An 11,460-nucleotide genomic window follows, 5' to 3' on the forward strand; every position below is an offset into this window, starting at 1 on the left:
TTTTTATGAGGGTGAAAACCTCTCTGAACAGATGTATTTTCAAAACTGAGGCTGATAACAATACGTAATATGCCAAAATGGACAATATTTGCTAGCAGTGGACTTGAGTCATTTCAAATGGTATTAGAGCGGTCTTGGATGATGTGTCACCAAAGCATTGGCCTCCAAGGAGGTGGTAGATTGTGAGATTCCACGTCACTTAGATAGGAGAATGAAGCATTTCCTATAAGAGTGTGAAAACACATCTTTTTGGTGTACGTATTTTAAACCCTTGAGACTAAGGCTGACTGACAATGATACGGAGCGAGTCCATTCTCTGCCTTGCTCTTTAGAACGACCACAAACTGATACCAACTTAAAGAACTATACCACATTTTCACTATCTGAAACGTCATCCAAACAATATGCCTTCAATCTTCCCTCTCTCCCTCCATTCATCGGGTGGCTATCCATACGAACTTCTTCCAACAGCTTAACCACTCGCCGCATGGCTGGGCGGTACACAGGTTGAGGGCTGCTGCATTGGAGCCCAATGTTGAGGACCTTCAACATTTCCTCCATGCAACACCAATCCAATTTGGGGTCTACAATATGCTTCATGCCTTCCTTTTCTAAACTGTTGCATACCCATTTCACTAGACCGTTTTCTTCGAACTCGGGGTCAGTTGGCCGCCGCCCTGTTATCAGCTCAAGGATCACCATCCCGTAGCTAAATATGTCACCCTTTTCGTTCACTTTCGATGAATAAGCATACTCTGGAGCAATATAACCATAAGAACCAGTAACCACCGACATCGATTTAACCTCGGATACGTCGACAGCCATAGCTATTCCAAAATCTGCTATCATAGCTCCGAAATCAGCATCCAACAAGATGTTATTAGACTTGATATCTCTGTGTACGATTGGAGGAACACAATCATGATGAAGATAAGACAGCCCCTCAGCAACATCCAAGGCTATCTTGTATCTTGTTGGCCAATCCAATAACGCACTTCTACTGTCATGAAGCATATCACCTAAGCTTCCATTAGGCATGTATTCATACACCAAAAGCTTGCTGACTCCATTGCTACAACAACACAATAGTTTCACTATGTTTTTATGTCTGATGTTACCCAAAATCTCGACTTCTGCATCAAAAACATCTTCACTCCAAACTTTCTCGAGATCGAAGCTCTTGCGGTTGTTCGACACCTCGGGCCAAAGCTTCTTAACAGCAATGGTGGAACCATTGGTGAGAGCAACCTTGTAAACTTGGCCAGAGCCGCCACTGCCTATCACGATGTGTTCATCCAAGGAACCCACAATCTCGTCCTGGCTAAAAGACAGCTTTTGAAACGATGTCATTGTCCATTTCGATTTCATGTTTAGACTTCTTGAGGCGAGGAATTTCTTGTACTTGACGTGGAAGAAAGCCATTCCCACAAAGAAAATTACACCTGCTGATACAAAAACGGATCGCATCATCCAAATGCAAACTCCATCCCCATCGCAATCTCCTCCTCCTCCTCCTCCTCTTCTAGATTTAATTGGACGACACGCTCCACTTCCATCCCTACACAAATCAGGATTACCAAGAAAGCTATTTCTATACACTTCACTCTCGAAATAGGAAGGAAGCGTCCCATTTAAGTGGTTGTATGATAGATTAAGAACATTGAGGTTCGTATTCTGTAACCCATATGGGATTTCCCCTGAAAATTGATTGCCTGAAAGATCGAGGTAATTAAGCACAGGCAAGTTAGCAATTTCCCGGGGAATTTGCCCAGAGAAGTTATTATTAGCCAGATTCAGCTCATTTAGCCTCTTCCAGGCATCAAGCCTGCTGCTGATCAACCCCGAAAGCATGTTGTTTTTAAGATTTAACTTGGCAAGCGTATGTATTTTCGTGAGGCTCTCAGGGAAATTCCCTACGAACTTGTTATTCTCACCGGCGAACTCTACCAGATTCTCCAAAGACCCAAACTCCTCTGGAATTGTTCCTGAGAATTTGTTGTTAGAAATAAGAAGCAAACTCAGCCGCTTGGAATTGGCTATGTTCTTAGAGATTGGACCAGAGAAGCTGTTGTATGCAAGTTCAAGCAGAACAACACCTGGAAGTCCCCATAAATTTTCAGGTACATGACCCGTAAGATTGTTGCTCCCTAATCGAATCCTGGTTAGGGAGTGGCAATCACCGAGACTGGACGGGAGTTCGCCGGAAATGAAATTGTTGATCATCATTATTTCCAACAGTTTTCCATTCTCACATAAGGCCTCGGGAAGCCGGCCGGAAAAGAAGTTGTTGGAAATGTCCAACGATTCCAGAGGCGAATATTTCCCCAAATGTTGTGGTATCGCCCCTGTGAATCTGTTTGAAAATAGCTTGACCTCTGTCAAAGTCCTCGACCTCCCCATGCTTTCCGGCAAGCTACCCTCGAACTTATTCTCAAACGCATTAAGGCTTTCGAGCGGCAACTCAAACAAGTCGCCCGGAATAGGCCCAGAGAACTTATTCATCGAAATATCGACCAACCGCAACGACTTGAGTTTCGAAAGCCCATCTGGTAGCGCACCGGACAAGGAATTGCTAAACAACTCAATCTGGGACATGTGGGTTAACTCCGTCAGCGCTGGGGGGAACGACCCAGAAAGATTGTTAATGCTCAAATCAAGAAGAACGAGATTCTTGAGCCGTCCCAGCGAGTCGGGAATCTCCCCCTGTAAGTTACAACCCGTCAACCAAAGAACCTCAAGATTCACTAGATTACCCAGCTCCGGCGGGATTCTTCCCGGCTCAAAACTGTTGTAAGATAGATTCAACATCCTAAGGGTGGTTATGTTCCCAAGAAACGGAGGGATCACACCACCCATAAGATTCAAAATAAGGGAAAACGCCTCAAGTTTCTGAAACCGAGCGAAGGTGGGTGGTATTTCGCCAGACAAATTGTTGCCGGACAAATCCAAGTAACGGAGATTAGGCATATCAGCTAGGGAGGGAGGCAGAGAACCGGTTAAGAGATTTTGACCCAGGTCGAGATACTCGAGATTTGTACAGTTGACGAGGTCCGGCGGAAGAAGGGAATGGAAGCTATTATTGTAAAGAGAAACGTAGAGGAGAAGCGGAAGGTTACAGAGATGAACAGGAAAAGGGGCAGAAATTCCGGAGCTGGGGAGGTCGAGGGAAATGACGTGATGATCTACATCGCAGATGATGCCGTACCAAGAACAGGGGTCCGGGTCGGCGTCGTGCCAGGAGGAGAGGGCATTGTTATGAGCGTCGACGGAGCGCTTAAAGTCAAGGAGAATTCGACCCTCTTGGTTGAGAGCGAAGGAAAACAGAGGGAAACAGAGGAGGAACAGGAGGGGACGTGAAGGCATTGAAGAAAATGGGGGAAGAAGAAGAAGAAGAGTGGGCGGTGGGGTTCTGATGACGGGAGGATGGTGGAGGTGGGTGAGTTGAAAGAAAAGCTCCGGGGAAGAGGGTGAGTAGTGAAGAAGACGGTAGGGGAGGCGGTGGGGTTCTGTTTCAGAGGATTTTCCATTTTTGAGGCAATGTTACAGCTCTTTTTCAAACCGTAATAAGCAAATCCTGGTTGGTGGGAGAGAAGAAGATGAAAAACAGAGAAGAAGACTAAATTATTAAAAAAATAACCTTCGTATTTCCTTTTTTTTTTTTTTTTCTTTAAAATTTTAATTCTATCCTTAATTATAAATGCTTTAAAATTATCTTTTATCTTTTCAACCATTTCAATTTTAGATCTTTTACAAATGTCTAAAATATTATTGATTTTTTTTTTTTTTTGTGCCAAATTTACTGTTTTTACTTTTTCGTTTTTTTACATTATTTTTTTTCTTCTATTTTGTTGGGTTAAATCAAATAATTATTTTGTAAACTGTTTTTTTAGTTAAAAAAAAAAATTATATTGTTAATTAAAATAATTTAAAAATAAATTGTACGGATGATATTTATTTTTTAACATTAAATTTTGAATAATTCCTAGTAATATCGAAATGAAAAGATTTAAAAATATTAAAATTTTGAATTATATAGACCGTTTGAAATGGGCAACGACTCAACGGTTTGCATATGCGTGAACATGAACACACGAGTGAAGCAACAAAACTCCATTGCCTCAATCTTACTCCATTCTTTCTATATTCCAAACAAATTCTCTAATTCCGGCGTCTCAATTGCTTTCAAGCCACCGCTAACTTCACTTTTCCTCCACTCATCTTCCTCTACTTCATATTAATACACTTCAAAACTCCCCCATTTCCATCAACTCAACCTTCAAAGCCATGGAGATCAAACCCGCCGACCAAGAAACCCAATCTCCAAACGATCAAAACCAACCCCTTTTACGAGAAACAACGACCATCCCATCAAGAGATGAGAGAACCCTCATCCAAAAAGCCATTTCCCAAACCTTTCGAAGCACTGCTTCTTTGGCAAATCTTCTCCCCACCGGAACAGTCCTCGCCTTTCAACTTCTTTCCCCAATTTTCAACAATCAGGGCAACTGCGACTCCATTTCCCGCTACCTCACCGCCGCCCTCCTTGCTTTGTGTGGACTCTCCTGTTTTCTTCAGAGTTTCACTGACAGTTTCAGAGACAGCCAGGGGAATGTTTGCTACGGATGCGCTACTTTCAGAGGCATGTGGATTATAGACGGCTCCGAGGAGCTGCCGGCAGCGGACGCTGCCAAGTATCGGCTGAGATTTATTGATTTCTTGCACGCTTTCATGTCGATTCTGGTTTTTTCGGCCATTGCTCTGTTTGATGAGAATGTGGTGAGCTGTTTTTACCCGGCGCCGTCTGATCAGGCGCAGGAGATCTTGACGTCTTTGCCGGTTGGGATTGGCGTGTTTTGTAGCATGTTGTTTGTTCTTTTTCCCACCAGACGCCATGGAATTGGCTTCCCCATCTCTGCCACTTAACGGCGGAGTTGCTCCATTATTCGCCGGCATTCCCTCTAATCTCGTTCCATCTATTATAATACAAAAAAATAATTTTTAATGTGAAATCACGTCTAATAGATATTATTTGAAAGTTTATTTATTATTATTTTTTGGAGTTTGCAATGGCATATAAACCACGAAGTAAGACAAGTGGAAGTGGATATGATAAGGAGATATCTGAATACAGACAAACCCCTTCAGGATTTTGACAACTCAGCTTCTTCCCATCTCTCATTCGCTCTCTTTCCCGATAACTGGACCCCACCACATCCCCATTCGCATCCACACACAATCCCTCTCTCTTTTTCTTCATCCCATCTTCCGCCACGTCACCCTCCCTTCCCATTAACCCTCCCAGCTGGCGGTTGCACGAGCCCATACTCTACTGCTGGATGCACTGAATCCAATGATACAATAATACGCATCACAACGAATTACCGCCAGAATAAATCCTCGTCGTAGCCAACGAAAGAACATTTGCGTCTCTCTCGCTAACATTCACTCTGTGCTGCTGCTGCTGCTGCAGTCATGGAGTCCCACGTCCTCTCACGCGCCACTTCCTTCGCCGGCGGCATTTCCAGTCTCCGCAAGTTGCATAGGGAGACCACCACCAACAACCATATCGCCTTCGTTCAAACCAGGCCGATCGTCGAGGGAGCTAACTTGATTTGGGGACGACAACTACGGCCGTCTCTACTTCTCGACAACCTCTCGACGCCGAATCTATCCTCGGCCAAACGGGAGACGCTTCGGCCTACTTTTGCGGCAGCCTCCTCTTCTTCCGCCGGAGGCAGCGATTCCGCTGGGTGAGGTTCGTTTCCTCAGTTATGAACCGGACTGGCTCCCAGATTCACCTTCCAACTGATCCTATTTTCTTGCAGGGAAGCGAAGGTTGCTCCAGTGGGTTTCTTTGAGAAGTATCCGGCGTTGGTCACCGGATTCTTCTTCTTCATGTGGTAGGTTTAGGTGTAGTCTGTAGTGTAGGTCCCGTGTCCTGCACGGCGGAGACCGGGTTGCAATTATTATGTCACGGCAATTTAGAGCTGGGTTGTGCGAAATTACCGTGGTATCCTTTTTTGTTTTGTGTAGGTACTTTTTGAACGTGATTTTCAATATCCTCAACAAGAAGATATATAATTACTTCCCCTATCCATAGTATGTGATTTTCATCCTTCTATGTTTTCTATATATATATGAATAGTTATTAATATATCCAGTGTTTGTCTACGTGGCAGTTTTGTGTCGGTGATCCATTTGCTCGTCGGAGTGGTGTACTGTTTGATAAGCTGGGCTGTCGGTCTTCCTAAGCGAGCAGTAAGTCAACTCTTTTCAGCCCAGATACCAATTTTGTCTTCTTTTAAACTTTGTTCATTCAAATTGCTGCCAACAAACTTGGTATTTATTCTCCTAATGATTTTTATGATAAATTGTTTGTTGAAGTATTGATTTAATTAAATTTACGGGCCATATAGCCTATCTGGTTCGAACATTTAAGCGGAATATTTTAGCGTGTAAAAGCTGTTAAATAAAAGCTATCTTCCTTACATTTAGTTAGGTTGTTTTGACGTTTCAAAACTTATGAATTCACGCCAATGGAAGAGCATAATTTTAGCTACCATTTTTGGCCAACGTTGGGCAAAGTCTTCAACCATCAGTGGTATATCATTTCGGAGGAGCCAATCTTATCTAGAGAAGCGTGAAACACACACATCTTGGGGACAATCCCGGGTAGGCTCACTCACTCCTCCACGCCATCGCCGTGATGATGACGGGCGTTGAGTTGTTGTTGAGCGAGAGTGATAAGGGAGACAACGACCGCCATCGTTCAATACGTAACAACTACAAGGTCTCGGGGGCACACGCGCGGGCGGTACACGGGCACTTAAACTTTCCTGCTCTAGAAAAAGCTACAGAAGGAGGAGATGGTGCACGGTTTGCCGGCAATCAAAGGCGTGAACAAACTGTGCGACGGGTGCCTCATCGGTAAACAGAGGCGCGCACGGCGAGAGGCGGTTAAGCGCATTAAAACGCGAGCGGAGGCCGAATATGAGAAGAAGATGCGAGTTAGAATCAGGTGGCAAAGGGCTACATCTAGAAGCAAGGAGTGGACTTCGAAAAGGTAACGGGTGCCTCATCGGTAAACAGAGGCGTGCACACCCTTTCCGTCTAGAACATCCTACCGCGTCGATGAGCCGTTGGAACTTGTACACGGCGATATCTGCGGGCCCATCAAGTCGGCGACCCCAGGCGGTAAGAGTCTCTTCCTCCTGTTTGTTAGTCGATGACAAAAGCCGCTTCATGTGGCTGACCCTGCTGCAAGCGAAAAGTGAGGCGGCAGAGGCTGTTAAAATCCGTCCATCTGGACTTCGAAGAGGTATTTGCGCCGGTGGCAAGGTTAGAATTCGTCTGTCTTTTGCTGGCAATTGCGGCACATTACTCTTGGGAGGTTCACCATATGGACGTGAAGCTCGATAGTACCTTACTGTCACTGCAATTCAAGCGATGTGTCTCTGAGCATGGCATGTACACGCACGGCCATGGCAAGCAGCGACTGATCGTGGAAGTGTACGTCGACGACCTCATAATCACTGGAGGCGACGTGGAAGTCCTCGAAAGGTTCAAGAAGGAGATGTCAAAGAACTTCGAGATGAGCGATCTCGGCGTACTCAACTACTACCTCGGTATCGAAGTGCAACAGAATTCTACCGGCATCTCCATCTGCCAAAATGCGTACGCGAAGAAGCTGCTGGACACAACTGGGCTTGTGGACAGTAATCCTACAAGGACGCCAATGGAGGCCCGACTCCAACTAAGGAAGGCTGGCACTATGACGACAGTCGACTCCACCAATTACCGCAACATTGTCGGGAGTCTGCGCTATCTGATAAACACTCGTCCTGATCTTGCTTATTCTGTCGGATATGTGAGTAGGTTTATGAAAGCACATAGGGAGAAGCATCTAGTGGCTGTCAAGCGCATCTTGCGCTATGTAGCCGGAACTAGAGACTGGGGTGTAAAATACTGCGCAGGGATAGGAAAGGAGAAACTCAAGCTGGTCGGTTACAGTGATAGTGACATGGCCGGTGACGTTGATGATCGTAAGAGCACCAGCGGAATGATCTACTTTCTCTCAGGCGGCGCGATCTGCTGGCAATCAACAAAATAGAAGGTAGTTTCTTTGTCTTCCTGCGAAGCAGAATACATCGCCGCTTCAATGACAGCAACACAAGGGGTCTGGCTTGCGCGACTAATGGAAGAACTCATCGGGAGGGAAAACGATCCACCAATGCTATGCGTAGACAACAAAGCTACGATCTCCCTGATCAAAAATCCAGTTTTGCACGACCGGAGCAAGCACATAGAAATCATATTCCACTACATTCGAGAATGTGCAGATCGAGGGTTCATCAAAATTGATTTCATCCGAACAGAGGAACAACTTGAAGACATTTTCACCAAGTCCCTGGTGCGGGTAAAATTTGAAGAACTACACTCAAAGATCAGAGTTCAAATAATAAGGTAGATATAACACAGCTTTTAGGAGGACGTTGTTAAATAAAAGCTATGTTCCTTACATTTAGTTAGGTTGTTTTTACGTTTTAAAACTTTTGAATTCACGCCAATGGAATAGCGTAATTCTAGCTGCCATTTTTGGCTCAAATTCTTTGCACATTTTTTTATTTTTGTAATTAGGTTTATTATTTAAAGAATTCAACAAATAAAACATCCAAGTCTTCAACAAATCTCTCCCTCTCTCCTTTTACTTTACCCTATTTTGTCGAATTTTTCCTTCGGTCAGTTTTTTTTTCTCGTCGACGTTTTCCTCCTAATTGTCAGAGTCAACAAAAGCTTGGTACAAGGGTAGCTCTGTTCTCAACCCTAGGGATTGTTTGTTTTGGCATGCAGCCTATTGACTCAACCCTTCTGAAGTTGCTGATCCCTGTAGCTTTCTGTCATGCACTCGGCCATGTCACTAGCAATGTCTCATTTGCAGCTGTAGCTGTCTCATTCACACACACAGTCAAAGGTAAACCACCAAATTTACCAATGATTCAGTTTATGGCGGCATGTTCCTGGATTTTGTTGTTTCGCTGAAAATCTTGTTCAATCATTTTCAGCTCTGGAACCGTTCTTTAACGCCGCCGCTTCTCAATTCATTTTGGGGCAATCCATTCCCATTACCTTGTGGCTTTCATTGGCTCCCGTTGTCATTGGTAAATCCTTCTACCTTTACCTCTGCATTTTAATGTCATATGGATTTGGTTTCACGTGACGATGGTTTTGTTTTGGATTGATGAATGCAGGTGTGTCAATGGCGTCCTTGACTGAGCTTTCATTTAACTGGACTGGCTTCATTAGTGCTATGATTTCCAATATCTCCTTTACCTACAGAAGTCTTTACTCAAAGAAAGCCATGGTATCTTCTTCCTTTGGCTCTTTTAGACTCTGCTATCTCCAACTTGAACTGATCTAAGCTTTGTTTACAGACTGACATGGACAGCACCAACGTCTATGCCTATATTTCCATCATTGCTCTCCTTTTCTGCATTCCACCTGCTGTAATTGTAAGTTTCTCTTACCTATACTAACCCATCAACTTCTAAACTTCTACATTTATGGCTGACAGAATATCTTGTTTACGAATAAATATGGTTTTCGTTAGTAATTACGATATGATATTGTCCACTTTAAGCATTAGCTCTTACGACTTTGTTTTTGGTTTTTCCAAAATACCCCATACCTATAGAGATAGTATTCCTGACTTACAAATCCATGATCTTTCTCTTAATTAGCCAATGTGAGACTCCCTCCCAATCATCTTCAACAATTCTCCCCTCAAACTAAGTACACAATATAGCCTCCCTTGAGACGTATGGAGCCTTCAAATAGTCTCCTTTTAGCTGAGGTTCGACTCCTTCTCTAGAGCCCTTGAATAAGATACACCAATTATTCAACACCCGAGTCACTTTTGATTGCACATTCGAGGCTCACAGTTTTTTTGTTCGACACGTGAGGATTTTATTCACATGACTAAGTTAAGGGCATGATTCTGATACTATGATGAGCTCAATGAGAACAAAAATCTAGTGTGTTACAAAAAGCCTTGCACCAAGGGAAATGTATTATTTACTTATAAATTCATGATCATCCTCTTAATTAACCAATGTGAGACTCCCTCTCAACTATCCTCCCCTCGAACAAAGTATACTATATAGTCTCCCTCAAGGTCTATGGAGCACTAGAACAGATTAAAAATTCTACGTATTTACAAGCCTACGAGTGGGTTGAAGCGTAGAATACTGATATAATTAAATTTTATGTAATTTGTGGTCTTATAGGTGGAGGGGCCTCAGCTGCTGAAGTTTGGTTTCAACGATGCCATAGCCAAAGTTGGTGTAACCAAATTCGTGTCAGATCTCTTCTGGGTAGGGATGTTTTATCACCTTTACAATCAGGTACGTTGCCTTTTCGTCTGTTTGGTATCTGAGAAAGGCTGCATAGTTCAATGGTTTGAAAGCGAACACTTATGCTTTGAATAACTCGACAGTTAGCAACCAACACCCTGGAGAGGGTGGCACCACTCACCCACGCAGTCGGCAATGTGCTGAAACGTGTATTTGTGATCGGATTCTCCATCATTGTCTTTGGTAAAATACTCTTTTCATTTTCTGGTTTCAATAGCTGCAAGTAATGTGGCATTAAAACATTGTGGTTGCTTGGCAGGCAACAAAATTTCAACCCAGACTGGTATTGGAACCAGCATTGCCATTGCAGGAGTGGCGCTTTACTCGTACATCAAGGCTAAGATGGAAGAAGAGAAACGAGTGAGTTCTATATACAGTAGCTTACTTGCTTTTGCTTCTTTCTCCTCTCTAAAACAAGCTTTCTTTTGTGGACAGCGAACAAAGGTGGCTTGAAGAAGCAGAGCAGCAGCAGCTTGGGGATGAGGGGAGGATTTGGTGTCGTAAATTTTTAAATAATTCCATCAACAACAAAAAAGATGAAGAAAATTACGATCAGATTCTAAGCCCAGACATTTACTGTCTCATTTTATTTATTTTAAAACAATGCCACTATTTGCCGCATTGCTCCAACCTTTCCTCCCAATAACATCCGCAAAATTGTTCAAATTATTCCGAATTTCTTTTGTCGGGACTAATTTAAAAAAAAAAAAATAGAGATATATTTTATTTTATATTTATCTAAAGAATACGAATCTAGGACCATGAGGTAGATTTTTTCTCGTAGTCTAAAGTACCCTATTCTAATATATAATTAGAATTTAATAGAAAAATTCTTATACTTAATTTGTTAGATACGAATACAAATTCTTACAAATAAGGTTCGTGTGGTTAATTAGAGCATAGTTGATAGAGGTTCTTGGTCAAATTTTTAATAAGATTTTAGATAATAATTATGATCAAAGTCATTGAAAAAAAAGATTTTCTTTAGATTTTGAAAATAAATTAGAAAAAATTAATGTGTAAAAATATTAAAAAATAATTTAAGGATGAT

The 11,460-nt window shown here is 42.8% G+C and overlaps 3 protein-coding genes across 3 annotated transcripts; 2 read left to right on the forward strand and 1 right to left on the reverse strand.

The window, feature by feature from the left end:
- Positions 1–12: 12 nt before the first annotated feature.
- LOC111478554 (receptor-like protein kinase HSL1) lies at positions 13–3,665 on the reverse strand. The gene has a single exon (XM_023122870.1). The coding sequence runs from the start codon at positions 3,361–3,363 to the stop codon at positions 364–366; it is 3,000 nt and encodes a 999-aa protein (XP_022978638.1). The 5' UTR covers positions 3,364–3,665; the 3' UTR covers positions 13–363.
- A 428-nt stretch (positions 3,666–4,093) lies between these two features.
- On the forward strand, positions 4,094–4,993 carry LOC111478626 (protein DMP4-like). Its single transcript, XM_023122996.1, has one exon. The coding sequence runs from the start codon at positions 4,285–4,287 to the stop codon at positions 4,921–4,923; it is 639 nt and encodes a 212-aa protein (XP_022978764.1). The 5' UTR covers positions 4,094–4,284; the 3' UTR covers positions 4,924–4,993.
- A 423-nt stretch (positions 4,994–5,416) lies between these two features.
- LOC111478588 (triose phosphate/phosphate translocator, chloroplastic-like) lies at positions 5,417–11,078 on the forward strand. Its single transcript, XM_023122946.1, has 12 exons — positions 5,417–5,750; positions 5,826–5,900; positions 6,034–6,099; positions 6,180–6,258; positions 8,851–8,971; positions 9,063–9,158; positions 9,249–9,361; positions 9,432–9,509; positions 10,284–10,400; positions 10,493–10,592; positions 10,669–10,769; positions 10,845–11,078. Exons 1-12 carry the CDS (start codon positions 5,473–5,475, stop codon positions 10,860–10,862), a joined length of 1,242 nt encoding a protein of 413 aa, XP_022978714.1. The 5' UTR covers positions 5,417–5,472; the 3' UTR covers positions 10,863–11,078.
- The last annotated feature ends 382 nt before the right edge of the window (positions 11,079–11,460 follow it).

This window comes from Cucurbita maxima, unplaced genomic scaffold (assembly GCF_002738345.1).
Source record: "Cucurbita maxima cultivar Rimu unplaced genomic scaffold, Cmax_1.0 Cma_Scf00004, whole genome shotgun sequence".
NCBI lineage: Eukaryota > Viridiplantae > Streptophyta > Magnoliopsida > Cucurbitales > Cucurbitaceae > Cucurbita > Cucurbita maxima.